Source organism: Anarrhichthys ocellatus, unplaced genomic scaffold, assembly GCF_004355925.1.
Source record: "Anarrhichthys ocellatus isolate YVR2014 unplaced genomic scaffold, GSC_Weel_1.0 scaffold42, whole genome shotgun sequence".
In the NCBI taxonomy this organism is placed as follows: domain Eukaryota; kingdom Metazoa; phylum Chordata; class Actinopteri; order Perciformes; family Anarhichadidae; genus Anarrhichthys; species Anarrhichthys ocellatus.
Genome location: NW_022280072.1, coordinates 2,233,231 through 2,247,585, shown reverse-complemented (window position 1 = coordinate 2,247,585; position 14,355 = coordinate 2,233,231). Strand labels below are relative to the sequence as shown.

At 45.7% G+C, this 14,355-nt stretch overlaps 2 protein-coding genes across 8 annotated transcripts in view; one reads left to right on the top strand and one right to left on the bottom strand.

Annotated features, from left to right (window-relative positions):
- Positions 1–5,662, top strand: part of pcsk9 (proprotein convertase subtilisin/kexin type 9) — a 7,049-nt gene extending 1,387 nt beyond the window's left edge. The window contains exons 4-12 of the mRNA XM_031868270.1: positions 94–227; positions 336–477; positions 746–942; positions 1,104–1,287; positions 1,392–1,562; positions 1,647–1,795; positions 1,883–2,048; positions 3,562–3,725; positions 4,410–5,662. Coding sequence (XP_031724130.1) covers positions 94–227; positions 336–477; positions 746–942; positions 1,104–1,287; positions 1,392–1,562; positions 1,647–1,795; positions 1,883–2,048; positions 3,562–3,725; positions 4,410–4,601 — 1,499 coding nt within the window. The 3' untranslated portion in view covers positions 4,602–5,662. The remainder of the gene's footprint in view (positions 1–93; positions 228–335; positions 478–745; positions 943–1,103; positions 1,288–1,391; positions 1,563–1,646; positions 1,796–1,882; positions 2,049–3,561; positions 3,726–4,409) is intronic.
- A 2,503-nt stretch (positions 5,663–8,165) lies between these two features.
- Positions 8,166–14,355, bottom strand: part of usp24 (ubiquitin specific peptidase 24) — a 40,172-nt gene continuing 33,982 nt past the window's right edge. For all 7 annotated transcript variants that reach the window (XM_031868263.1, XM_031868264.1, XM_031868265.1 and 4 more), the window contains 12 exons: positions 12,823–13,030; positions 12,638–12,727; positions 12,395–12,497; positions 12,192–12,307; positions 11,941–12,054; positions 11,784–11,849; positions 11,628–11,694; positions 10,728–10,806; positions 10,524–10,599; positions 10,224–10,310; positions 9,975–10,085; positions 8,166–9,413 (listed from right to left, as the gene is read on the bottom strand). In XM_031868263.1, the coding sequence (XP_031724123.1) occupies positions 9,351–9,413; positions 9,975–10,085; positions 10,224–10,310; positions 10,524–10,599; positions 10,728–10,806; positions 11,628–11,694; positions 11,784–11,849; positions 11,941–12,054; positions 12,192–12,307; positions 12,395–12,497; positions 12,638–12,727; positions 12,823–13,030 (1,180 nt within the window). In that variant the 3' untranslated portion in view covers positions 8,166–9,350. The remainder of the gene's footprint in view (positions 9,414–9,974; positions 10,086–10,223; positions 10,311–10,523; positions 10,600–10,727; positions 10,807–11,627; positions 11,695–11,783; positions 11,850–11,940; positions 12,055–12,191; positions 12,308–12,394; positions 12,498–12,637; positions 12,728–12,822; positions 13,031–14,355) is intronic.

Below are 14,355 nucleotides of genomic sequence, written 5' to 3'. Positions count from 1 at the left end.
CACACACACACACACACACACACACACACACACACACACACACACACGTACTGAAGTAATCACATCTCAAATCTCACCCTCTGTCCTCTGCAGACGACGGAGGGATGGCGGAGGTGTATCTGATGGATGGCGGTGTTCAGATTTCTCACAGAGAGATTGAAGGACGAGTGCTCATCACAGACTTTAACAACGTCCCTGAGGAGGATGGAGTGAGAGTTCACAGACAGGTGAACACACACAGAGGGAAATACATTGTATATTTGCCATTACAGCTCATTTAAAAAAAAAAAAAAGAAGGTATTACTTGTGTGTCGAACCCTCTCTCTCCTCTCCAGGCCAGTCAGTGTGACAGTCACGGCACACACATGGCGGGGGTTGTGAGCGGGTCGGACTCGGGTGTCGCTCGAGGCGCCGGTGTAAACCTGGTCCGTGTGCTCAACTGTCAGGGGAAAGGGACCGTGTCAGGAGCTCTGGCGGGTAGGACTCTGTTGGAGATCATGTGATGCGTCCAATGCCACCCAACTGGGTTGTTCACGTTTGAGAAGCATGGCTTCAGAGAGCCTGCTAGATCACTCTAAGCCCAATCAGTAGTCCTTTTGCATGAAAAGCAGGTGTAGAAATGGAGCTGCTGTTGCATGCAACCATGATGTAGAAACACATTGGCAAAGGAGAAATGGAGGGCAATCATTTCTGCAGCAGCAGGCTTTCCTATTATTCTTGAAACCAAATGTGTTATCTTGCTCAGGTCTGGAGTATATCCGCGCAACTTTGCAGTCCCGCCCGGTGGCTGCTGTGGTTGTTCTGCTTCCTTTCATTGGTGGATTCAGCCGTTCCTTAAACGCGGCCTGTCGCGACATGGTGGCTAACGGAGTCGTGGTCGTCGCCGCTGCGGGCAACTACAGAGACGACGCCTGCCTCTACTCACCTGCTTCAGAGCCCGAGGTCACACAACACTTTTCATCTTGAGCAGCCTGACGGATGCATTTCACACACATCCCTTATCTTAACATCTTGTGTGTGTGTGTGTGTGTCTGTGTGTGTCTGTGTGTGTGTGTGTGTGTGTGTGTCTGTGTGTGTGTGTGTGTGTGTGTGTGTGTGTACAGGTCATCACAGTCGGGGCCGTTAACTCGGCGGACCAGCTCATGTCACAGGGAGTGGGTGGCACCAACTTTGGCCGCTGCGTCGATCTGTTTGCACCCGGCGATGACATCGTGAGCGCCAGCAGCGACTGCAGCACCTGTTTCACCTCCCGGAGTGGAACCTCTCAGGCTGCTGCTCATGCTGCAGGTACGCACACACCTGAAATAAAACACCAGTAACTTTAAAGTCATCTGTGTTGCAGCTGCAGTATAAGTGCTTCATAAGACATTTTTTGGTTTGTGCATCTGCAGGTGTAGCGGCGGTGATCCTGTCGTCCAATCAGAACGCGTCCCCGGTGCAGGTCCTGCAGGTGATGCTGCGTTACTCCGTCAGCAACACCATCAACTTCCTCTCTCTGTCCGACACGAGTCGTCTCATCACCCCAAACCTGGTAGCCGCCATGCCTCCCGCCAACGGCACAAGTTAGTGACACAACGGACACTTTGATTTTTAGCACGACCGGCATCAGCGAGTAGTTCACACTGTGTGCCTGTGTGGGTGTGCAGATGGGGAGCTCCTGTGTCGCTCGGTGTGGTCAGAGAGGTCAGGGGTCACGAGCACCGACGAGGCCGTCAGCCGCTGTCGTCGGGGGGAGGAGATGATGAGCTGCAGCGGCTACAGTCCTGACGGTGACCACGTGGGAGAAACCATCACTGTGAGTTCAAACTGCTCTCTGATCATCACTAAAAACACTTTGATCTAAAGTCTGCTGTTCATTAAAACCCTCACTCGGTGTGTACAGGTGCACAGCGGGCAGATGGAGTGTGTTGCGCACAACGCTCCGGGGGTTAAAGGTGTGTTCGCTGTGGCGCATTGCTGTGTGACAAGTGGGCTGCAGTGCCGGATCCACGCTAGTCCTGAACCCGGACGCGATGCCGAGTGCGTCGGCACGCAGCACCACCTGACCGGTACGTCTCAGCTACAATCTGCTGGAGTGTGAAATTACAAAGCTTTTTGCTTTTTTGACAATTTGGGGAAATACACTTACTTGATTTCTTGCTGTGAGTTAGATGAGAAGATCGATATCACTTTCGTGTCCGTCCATTACATTTGGAGTGAAGCCAGCAGACGGTTAGAGACGGAAGGAAAATGACTGGTTGGAGGAACTTTATGTTGGACTTCCTCCTCAGGTTTATTAATACTTAAAAGGCACAGAGACAGATGCACGAATGCAGGTGAGTGATCATCTGTTTTATTTGCCCCTTGGCTCACATAGAATGGAGAACGAGGAATATGGGAATATTCTGCTACGTTCATTTTGCACACGTGACGGCGTCTTAAAGATTTCAGCGGGTCATTCATATGCCACTTTTACACTTTAATTAATCAGATTGTTGGACAGTCCTTTGGACAGAGCCAGGCTAGCAGTTTACCCCCGTTTCCAGTCTTTACGCTAAGCTAACTGTCTCCTGCCTCATATTTAATGGAGAGATATGAAATTGGTTTCAATCTTCTCATCTAATTCTCAGCAACAATAACAAGGTGTTGAATTCAGTCCAACTTGTAATTAAAGTCCCACACTGTATATGAACCAGAGTACCCGTTAAACCCAGAGGAAGCTCTTTATGCTGCATTTAGAACACCGCGGTCAATTATGCCAGTTCCCATGGCAATCACCCTGAGAGTTATATGTGCTCTCCGCCAACATAAACAGCAGCTACAGCACGTGTGCGCTGTAAAGAGCAGGGCTGTCAGACGCTGTTAGAACACTTGAATGCATCGTTGTTACTTTACATTGTCTTCCTCCTTCATGAGGATTCCTGCGTGATGAACGGGTCAGCGCTCCTCTGAGGATCACTGAACCTCCTTCAGAGGAGCGGAGAGAGAGAGAGAGAGAGAGAGAGAGAGCGAGAGAGAGGTTCTGATGCACAATAGATATCACGTGTTCCAGCATCACGGCAGGTCGGGAATAGTCATGAAATGATGATCTATTGGCTTCGTGTTGTATTTCGTGTCGTCAGGACCAAAACAACTACGATGGAAAGACGATCAGTCCACCGAACAGATTTTCACATTAGGATCCAACTTAAAGACAAAAATACTTTGTGAATAACTTTAACTTTAAAAGGATCTCGACTTAATTCTTAGAAAATCTTTATTCTGCATGTAGAGATAAACGGCTCATTCTTCAAAAACATAGCAATTCTTATTTTCAGGTGATTATACACAAAAAAAAATACTTATTAATATTACATAACATTTCTGCCAATACATCCCCCAAAATGCTGCACACTGTACCTTCAAATAAACAAACCATATTCTTACAGTATGTTTGTATCTGCCGTTTCATCTTGTTTTGATGTAAAGCATTGTGAACATCTTGTGATATGATGCTAAACAAACACATTTGAATTGAATTATTGGGCAACACTTCTAAAGCCAGTTTGAGCTCATTACAGCGTGTCGCTCACGTGTCTCCAGGCTGCTCCTCTTGGTCCGCTGCCTCCATGTCATCCGACTCGCGTCCACATGGAGGTGATCGGAGGCGCTGCGTCGTGGACGGGGTGACGTCTCACGCCGTGTGCTGCCACGCTCCATCTCTAGAGTGCAACCTGTTGGACAACAGATCAGCTGACGAAGATCAGGTGAACGTTTTATCGCTCAAATGTTTGTATTTGTGAAAAATTATTGACGTTTACACCGAGTAGGTGACGGATTACACTCCACAGTTTGTGTGTTCAAGAAAAGAAAGGAATGCTGAGCATACTTTAAAAAATTGCTTCTGTTTATCATTCAAGATAAACTTATTTCTCTTTGTGTCACTGGAGGGAATTTCCCCCAGAATTCAAAGTTTTCTTTCTGCGATTAGCCCTGTGGAGACAGATTGTTGTTGAGAAGCTGTAAATTTACTTTGTGGTTGTTTTGTGCCTCTTAGTGGTTGTTTTGTGTCTCTTTGTGGTTGTTTTGTGCCTCTTTGTCGTTGTTTTGTGCCTCTTTGTCGTTGTTTTGTGCCTCTTTGTCGTTGTTTTGTGCCTCTTTGTCGTTGTTTTGTGCATCTTTGTGGTTGTTTTGTGTCTCTTTGTGGTTGTTTTGTGTCTCTTTGTGGTTGTTTTGTGCATCTTTGTGGTTGTTTTGTGTCTCTTTGTAGCCGCTTTGTGTCTCTTTGTGGCCGTTTTGTGTGTCTGTGGTCATTTTGAGTCTCTTCCTGGTCGGTATGTGTCTTGAGTAGTAGGTGAAGTCCATGGTGACCACCTTCTCCTTATCGGCCTCAGTTAAACATCCTAAACTGATAAAAATGTCTTTGATCACATCCTTACTTATTGTTTCAGGTGGAGGTGTCCTGTCCATCTGGCTGGACTCTGACAGACTGCAGCGCCGTCTCTCAGGGCTCCGCCATCATGGAGCCAGATGCTAGCGGCAACAGTTGCCGTGTCCGCTGCGCCACGGGAGACGAAGGGGTCACCGGCGTCGCAGTCTGCTGTCGCGTCCGACCAACGCAGCCCGATACAACTCCCCACTGATTTAATGTCCAACGTCTTAAAAACAGCTTTGACTCGTCTCTTCTCTAATGTTGTCATCTTTAACTGAGACTCTAAGCACTTCTGTAACACGGTTTGTGTGCGTTTCAGTTTTAGGGATTAGATCAAAATATGCTTCAGCACACAAAGTGTTATAATAATGCCTCCGACTTGCTTATGTTGCCTCAGTTAGTTCCGTCTTTAAACTGTATATAGTTTGTCAAATGTAACCAAATATTTCTGCATCTTTTACAAAACAATGAGCTTTGACAAACATTTCATTTGTGTTAAAAAAAGAAAGAAGCCTTGTAGTATGAGACACGTCATAATCGATTATATATCGACCTTATGTCGACGTAACACAGCAGACATTAAAGGTAAAATGTGTACGATGTAGCCGATGTAGCGCTGCGCTCCAAACCAATAGGGGGCAGTATTTCACCTCTACTACCGGAGCCATACGATCTAAATTTAGTAATCAGTTAAATAAAAATAGTCGATCTCTCTGCAACCTAACGTCGACGCTGTTAACTCTTCACATTCTGTTGATAATATTCTTTAAAAAAAATACCAGGGCTGTTGTTGGACAGTCTGTTTATTGCTTATGGTGATTCCCAACTGAGTGAAACGACCAGGAAGTCTCAAAGTGGCAGCCATGATAAGAACTGGTTTAATTCTCTAAATGCAAATCAAGTAATGTCCCACAATCCTCTGCTGCAGACACCGGCCGACCTTTTCTTCTTTACACGAGATTCATCATCACGTAAATGTATTTGTTTAAACTGTTGGTTTTTTTTGTCAGCACAGAACACAAATATTACAACTCATCACATTGTGTGCACCTATAATTTATGAACCTTCTGTTTTTACCTTTCACAATAAAAGCCCTAGACGTATAATATATTTGCAGAGTATCTTGCAGTTCCGTGTCCGTTATTCATCAGGTGTAAATGCCTTCAGGAGGTGTGAATCTAATTTGGACGGGAATCTTTAATTGAATTGTAAAGCAACAAGTTAGTCACTGTAATAATTTACTTATGGAAAAAATAAAAAATGTGCTCTTAGCAACGTGGTCGTCTTTTCCTTACATTTATGAACTCTCCTTCACATCTTTCCTCGACTTCATGACGTTCGCCATCGAGGTCGAGGAAAAGTTCGGATGAAATCTTTTTGGGACTATTTGACTGCAACCCCAGGACCCTGAGACGCAGGCAGCCAAATGGAACTCAGCCATCATTCATGTAATTATTCACGCCAGTTATGTTCCTACTGTCCCAACTCTTCAGATAACACACACAACTCACCACACACACTCTGATGAAAGCGCTTCATGTTTCTGATTGTGAGTAAAGAATCAGGCGGCACCACCGCTGTGTGTAATCAGCCTGATTTGCTTCATTAAAAATGGAGTGTAAAACACGATGCAGTTTAAAGAAAGCTCACTCACATGGGACTTAACCCCTCGATTCAAACACACAGACGTGAGCATGGAGAGCTGAGCCGCACTGATGAGCGGACTGAAGGCTGATTGGCTCTGACGTCATCACTGCTGCAGTGATCCGTCTCATCGGGCGGCTGATTGTTCTCGACATCATGTAACAAGAGGCCGAGGTCACAGCTAATAAATGGATTATTCTTGTCCGTCAAGACCTTTTTCAAAGCAGACGACGTGACTCATCGCAGCAGGAAAAGCACCGGTGTTACAAATAACGAGGCTCTGTTGAGTGAAGTATCTCGTGCATTAAAACTGCCTAGTATGTAGCTTGTGTGTACACAACAAATGCTTTAATATTTACTACATTGGGAAGAATTTCTGAGACGTGAGCTTACTGCACACGCTCCACTGCCCCACAATGCATTGCGTCTGGGGGCCTCGAGACCTGACGTCAGCCGTGAGAGATTTTGAGCAGAGCTGAAAGCTGTTAACATGTCACTTTATTAAGTGCTAACATGTTTTTAGGCGAGAGAGTAAATGTTTTATATTCAAATAATGCCCGTTTGGACATTTGAATGCTGATGTGCGAGCAATGAGCCAACGAAGGTTTGCCTCTCATCTGGGAGCAGAAAATAAGGACTTAAAATGTTCAGCATGTACTCGTCATTGAGCCAACTTCAGTGTGAACAGTCGAGTAAAATCATACTTTACGGTTAGTTTAGTGGGCAGTAAGCAGTACATTCTGATGGAAGTATTCAGTACGCAGCCCAAGAACCTAAAACTGAAGCAGCTAAATGGAATTCAGCCATTACTCGTTTTATAATGTACACCTGTGCTTTACCCGTCGAAACGTCTGCAAGAAAAAAGGTTCAGAAGATGTAAACATGAAAAAGGTAAAAAAATCAAAATGTCATTTTTATAAAACGTTAATGCTCCAGTGTAAACATACCTTAAAAAAAAACAACTAAAAAAAACAATGTTTACAAAAGGTTGTGCATTCCAGTTTATTTTATATCAAATTTCCCCTTAAATCAAACTCCGATGTACAAATTAAAACTCGAGTTTTAACATGCGTTACAGAATCCTGCGATGGCAAGAAGTGAACTTCCCAAAATCGAATGACAGTAAAAACCCGTAACGATGCCACGATATCCCGCCCCCCCGCATCCCAGGATTAAAACCAAAGATTGTTCCGACGTTTCTTCTTTTTTTTTTTAAAGTTTTCTTTTTCTTTTTTTTAAAGTTTTCTTTTTCTTTAAGTAGTTGTGGGTGATGAAACAGTGAGTGTTGGGGGGGGGGGGGCAATGTAGGAGAGACTGTTGACTGAATGCGACTCGTGTTGCCATGAAAACACTTGGCTCATCGGGGGCGGGGGTGTTACACAGCAAACAACATGGAAAAGATATGGGGGGGGGGGGGGGTCCTCAGTCACACCGCAAAGACCAACCTTCACCCCTTAATGCCACACATGCAAAGGTGACATTCACATCTAGTGAGATAGAGAAGGGGGGAGGGGAGGGACAGAAAAAAAAGAACGAACGCATTGCATGATGGGTTCTCACGCTGTAAACATTGACCTGTTAAAGCTGAGATAAATCGGCTAATGACTCGTCTTCAGAACATCTCGTGTGGAAGAGTTGCTTCCCTAAAACCATCCAGCGTGAACTCGGTATCTACAAAGTGTCTCTGAGAAGAAGCAGCATTTTGTTCTTGTTTGCTTTAAACCATCATCGAAACCCTTGTCCTGTCGCCTGAACCCCGTTTTTATCAGGGTGGAACTTACAACCCCCCCACCCCACCCCCCCCAAAACTCCCAACATACACACAGAATCAACAACCAATGGTTACATTCCTACAATCCTTCGTCTCGACACACAGAGGTCTAACCGGGGGATGAAGAAGCCCTGTTGTTCTACAGCGAGACGATTTTAAACCACAGGAGACACCAAAGTGGAGCAGACGACGACCCACCTCCCACACTGTGACGATACAGTGTGGGAGGTGGGACGGGGGTGTGAGGGGGGAGAGAGAGGGAGATCGGGAGGTTAAGGCACTTCAAGTCTCCCGACGATTGAGGGACGATGGAGCTACGTTTGGGGTTCAGCTCCTCTGTGTGTGTGTGTTTCAAAGACAAAAGCAAAAGAAGGCGACGCAAAAACAAAACCTGATAAAGCAGAGGTAACAGTGAGGCAAGAACGAGCTGCTTCTTTGTGTTTGGATGAGTGACACACGCTTGCATGTTTGCTATCTTTCCCCCACAAGTTCTTCTGTGCGTGCGTGTGTGTGTAACCGTGGCACCTTAAAGTAAAACATGCTCCTGAGCTCCCCTTCAGTCGGCACTGACGGCCACACCGCGGCTGATCCGTGCACTTCCCAGATCAGCTCTTGCATAAGGCTCGAGTCCCCCCCCCCAAAACAAAACAAAACAAAAAAACATTCCTCTGCAAATATTCAATCCAGAGTCAAAGAAAACTAAAACACAGGCGATGAGAGAAACAAAAGAAAAGCATAAAAAACCCAGCACAGGAGGAGCGTCCATGTGTCTGCTTAGTGGCACTGAAACATGTTAAGTTGTTAAAAGCAAAAGCGGCGGCGAGGAGGCTCTAGAGGAACCGACCAGTGCTGCTGTACGTCACAATAGAACTGGGCCGGACTATAAAGTGCATACTTAACCCCACCCCTCCCAAGTGCTCCTCTGTGTGTGTGTGTGTGTGTGTGTGGAGGTGTTCCTGTACATATGCACACGCGTGTGTTTGTGTGTCTGAGAGTTCCTCTAGAGCGGCTGACGTGACCTCTCGCAAAAACAAAAAAAAATGTGTTGCATGGCTGTGGAGAAGAGCGCAGGAGACTTTAAAATATTATCTTACACTGGAAATTACACCTATGAAACAAATCTTTACAATATGAATAAGTCTATGTAGATACATTGGCAAATATGAGCAGAAAATTGTTAAAACACAACCCAAACCCATCCTCCACCTCGCTGTCATTCTGAGTGAATGAATGAATAAAAGGATAAACTGAAGTCATCCGTGATTGAGGAAGGTGTTTTTCTTCTTTTCTTATTCTTTTTTAATGTACTTCTGCCCGTTATGATAATGCATCTCCATCATCGCCCTCGGCGGCTCTGAAAGGAAGTAATTTACGATTTTATTCATAGCTCCTCCGCTGCCGCAGCGACCGAGAGAATTAAGTGTTCCGACTGGCTTTGTTGTGGAGTCACTAAATGTCACCGGCCAATCACGAGTGCAGCTCTTCCAGTTGGCTGCCCGAAGCCGTGCCGCCGCCTCCCCCCTTTCTCCGGAGGCCTGGAGGAGCTACGGGTCCACGTCTTCCAGGTCACTCTTCGAATCGCCGAGCATCATGGGAGATTCTGACCCCTGGAGAGACAGACGATAATAACAGGGTCGGTACAGATTTTTTAAAAGTTGAATTCAAGCACTTTCAAGGTACCTGAACCAAAAATGTCAAGACCCTAGACGTCGACTATGAATGCAATCACAAACAAAGTTTACCGGAGTTCACAATCAAGCATTACTGAAGAAGAATATTCAAAATTCAAGCTTAACCCTGACCTTATAAATAAACCACTTTTCAAACTTTCTATAACCAAGAAATGTTTTTGGGAGGAGAAGGAACAAATGGTGAACCATCCCTGTGCTGTCACAGTGGGATTATGACACTGATTATCTGGAGTATTCATGCTAGAACCAGTGTGACAGCGTTGAGCTGTGTGGGCATCCCGTCAGACTCAGCAGGAGTCCCAGAAGAATGGATCCGCTTAATAACAACCGTGGGAGGCAACGAACTGCCTTTACAGCTTCTGACAGAAGCTCGGTGAGATGTTCCATTTTCGTTTCCATTCTTCTCTGCGTGAACAGAGCGATGATGAGCTGCTGTAATGCGATGAGTCATGCTAAGAAGGCACCGGGGCTGCTGACCTGTCGGAGGCTGCGGTCGGCGTTTTCGTTGGCCGGGCTGCCGTCGGAGCCGTTGCTGCTGCCGGACTGCTCCTTCTCGTTTAACAGCGCCGTGGCGTAGGCCAAGGTGTCCTGCAGGGTTTCACACACAAGACAGTGAAACAGGAGTGAGCCAAGCGGAGAGCAGACAACATCAAGTAGAAACGTTTGTGTAGTTGTGGTGGAGGAACTGGAGGGGGTTGTATCATGTATTACTGTGTGTGTGTGTACCTGTGCAGAGATAGTACGCTGGAAGGTTTTGTTGGTAGATGTCTCATTGGACACGTTGCTCTGTGGAGTCCAGTAGTGTTCAGTCATCTGAGGGCAGAGAGAATATGATGCAAAAATTTAATTTCCTTTTGCTAATTTATTGCTCTCAAAAACAGAGATTTTGTTGCATGTTAGTTGTGACGTCTCTCTCTCCCCTCGTTTCCTGTCAGCAATCTACCGTCACTCTCCAAGTCAAAGAAAACCTAAAAACGAAACACGTTTCTTCGACATAAGGGACGGCTCAGTCGTTCAGACGCTTGCCTTTTTTTGCAGCCACTGTACTGCCCAGCTCCAGTGACCAGACAAGTCCTTGAAGTAATCTTTGGCTGGAGCACACCTGGTGGGAGGAAGAAGAGGAGGATCAGAGGGATTGTTTCGCCCAGTTTATCTGTCAAATAAATCCTGAAAGTATCACAATCACTACTCCTGGACTACTCTTAACTTCCGACACTCAGACGAACTCACTTCTGGGCTAACGTGACCAGGAACTTCACACACTGGTAGCAGCGCCTGCTGTCCACGTTGTTGCTCTGGTGCATCAGAGCTGAAAAGAAAAAGCCCTCAAGTTCGATTTTTACACATTTAATAAATACATTTCATTCCAGAGATGCACCGATATGCAGATTCTCTTTCTATGAACCAGTGAGCAAAGTACCCTTTTGAAATACAAGTGCTCCAGTATTATGTTGAAGTCCTCCACAGACTCAATAAGCAAGATTTCATTGATGCAAGCAAGGGCAACCAGGCGGTAACCTCCGGTTCCGCCGACTAAAGCCGATGTGGAAGTGTCTTAAATCTGCATTCTCTCTAGTGTCCACCAGGGGGCGACTCCTCTGGTTGTATAGAAGTCTATGAGAAAATGACTCTACTTCTCTCTTGATGTAGTACCTCAGTAAATATTGTAAACATGAGTTCATGGTCTCAATCTCTAGTTTCAAGTCTTCTTCAATACAGCATGATGTTCATTTAGTACATTATGGTCCATTTAGAGTCACACAGACTATAAAGTGGGGTATACTTTAGGGGCGGGGCTACACGGTGATTGACAGGTCGCTGTCGCTACCAGAGCCATACACGTCGTCTCTACGTCACTCCTCCACATTCTAAATATGGTCACTTCAGTTCATCAGTTGCGAAAAAAAAGAGAGACAATGTCCTCCTTTAATGCAGGTTCACACAAAAGTGGATCAAATTTGTCCAAAGAGGGTTCTGCTTCGTCCACCAACAAACGTGAAGACAGGATCACGCGTCTCTGTGTGGCTGTGACATTACCTTCTGAGCAATCGGTGTATCTCTATCTAACAGCAGTTGAGTTCTACTTCACTGCTTTGGGCATCAGAGCAACAACAACAGAAGTCCTCGTACCTAAAAGGCCTTTCTCCGACTCAAAAGCATACTTGAGTCTCTGTGTCTGCAGAGGGTCCTCCATTACCTGAAAGATTTAACCAATGTTAGAAACTCATCACGACAGCAATCGTATCTTACAAAGTGAGCGATGAAAGAGGTGAGGAGTGAACTCACGAGGAGCTCCTGCAGCATCTGAAAGATGTTCTTCAGTTCATGAGGTGGAGCCGTCTCCAGCTGGGTCTACGAGACACAAAGTATTCACAAGAGTTTAGACTCGTTATTGGCAAATTGTCTGTCAGGTTTCTTCCTATGTCTTATTATTTATTTTTACCTTGAGCAGCTGCAGCACACCCAGGGAGAAGGGCTCGTTACAGTACGAAGAATAGGTCACCATTTCTATCAGGAGCGACAGGGGACCCGACAACTCCCGCATGGCAAACATCACCTGTAAATACCCACCATGAGAAACATCAGGCTAAGAGGTTCTGAGCCTTTTCCACACAGTTGATTCTTTTGTATCCCTGAATGACAAGAACTGCATGTCTGGTTTAATGCCACAACACGTGGTGTTTTTAATGTCACCTCTAGAAGGTAAGGCTGTCCCTCAGGAGTGAAGAGTGAGGCCAGGATGTCGGCGTGGAGAGGGAGGAGCTGGGTGGAGGCCGGGACGCAGCTCACGCGCTTAAACCTTTCTGGAGCTACGCAGGAAATAAAAACAAAAAAGGATCAGACTAAGAGCTGGATCGTATACAAAGACGTCAACTGCGAAACCTGCAGTGTCTCACCCTGCGTCCGCTGGGGGTTGAGGTCAGAGTGAAGAGTGATGAGGGACAGAGTGTTGTGGAGGTGGAGGAACTCCCGAGCCTGAGCTGGACTCCACCGCCGGTTCTGTGGAGACACGCGGAGGAAACAATTAGTAATGTGGGCAAAAAAAAAAAAAATCACATGTATTTGTCTACTTTTAAAATCCTGAACGGAAAAGTTCAGGGGTCAAAGTGAAAGTGTCAATACAACTACACCGGCTCTACCTGGTTGTTTTGCCTGTTGGGTCCCAACAGGAAGATGAGCATCCGGCGATAAGCCGAGTGTTTCAACAGCAGCTGACAAGGACCGCATCCCTGAGGAAGACCAGAGGGACACATTCAACTCAACGCGTTGAACACTGAAGAGAGCAGAAAGGTCGGAATCTACGCATCAGCTGACGGCTTCTTACCCTCTGAGCAAAGTTACTGAAGAGGCCGAAGTACTGCGCGCAGTTTTTCACATTCTCAGGAACGTCTTTGTCCAACAGGGACAGCAGCGTGTCCGTCAGGTTGTCCACTCCCGGGTCTCCGAAGTGAAGCGCGCTCTCCAGAGTCCTCTCGAGGATGGACGCGACCACCACCCTCACCTCCCTCACACTGCACTCCAACAGACAAACCCTGAGGAGACGTAATGATGATCAATATCTGTGGTGGAAGTGATAACGATGTGTAAACGTCCTCAGGGTTCAGACACTGAAGCAACTTTATATTGTTTACGTCATGTCCGCTAAGCAAAGGAGCAGCCAAACGTTTCCTTTTGTGGGTATTCATGATCTTTTCCCTCTTAATTTATTCAGAATTTTATGCCTCTGATGAAGTTTGAAAAAAAAACAAACAAAAAAAAAAAACCCTGTTAATTTAGCAACAAAACGGCAATAAAGTATAAAACATTCCATCAGAAACAATCAATATGAAATAAAGGTAAAATTATGAAAAGTTTAAGAATTAAAATGGTAAAATATGTAGTAAATTGTGGTAATATAGTCGTGTTTTATTGCACATCAAACGTAAGTTATCGGAAAAAAACCGAACTGACTTGAAGCCTAAATAAACTCGTGTATGTGAGAACGGATGTGTTGGAGTTCTAGACACGGAGGAAGACAAGAAGTCTAAAACAATGTTTGTGTGAGAAAACACATTTGCTGTCTTTGTCCTTGAGACACACAGCTGAGTGGGAAGCTCCTTATCTGGTCTCTTTGGGAAGAAGACGAGTGATGAGACAACCGATCATGTCTCAAGGACTTCATAGCAAAACAGAGCAGAGCAAGACAACAACTCTCCCTAAACACCCCCCCCTCCTCTGGCTTTGTTTACAATTCTACAATCAGCATCCAGCCAGCGAGAGTGTGGGAGTGCGAGGACAGAGAGACAGACAGACAGAGAGAGAGAGAGACAGACAGACAGACAGACAGAGAGACAGAGAGAGAGACAGACAGACAGACAGATATAGAGAGACAGATATAGAGAGACAGAGACAGACAGAGAGACAGAGAGAGAAGCTGTAGGGGCTGCAGCAGCGTTATCATCAGGGTGGATTATGTGACCTGAGGTCAGAGGGTTTAATTTTCAATGATTAGAACGAGCTGTGATCTACGCGTTATCACATATCACGAGGACAGAGACAGACACGCTGCAGCGATGTCAGACAAAAACGGTTTTGTTTTCAAGTCTGCTCTTTGAGCTCTTTTTAAATGCTGCCCTCTTGGCCGGGACTCCCTCAGAGAAGAGATCTTAATGGGACGAATCAAATAAACTGGAGTGATTATGTGTCACTTTAGCTGCAGAGCTCAAACACTGTCCCTGATCTACTGTCTGACGAAAGACTTTTGGAAACATTTTGTTCAGCAGATCGCCAGAAAACGGCCCTTTGTTTCACTTCGTCCACCAAACAAATATTTCTGCTCCAAAATGGCCACGTGAACAAAGTATCCAAAAAAGGGAGA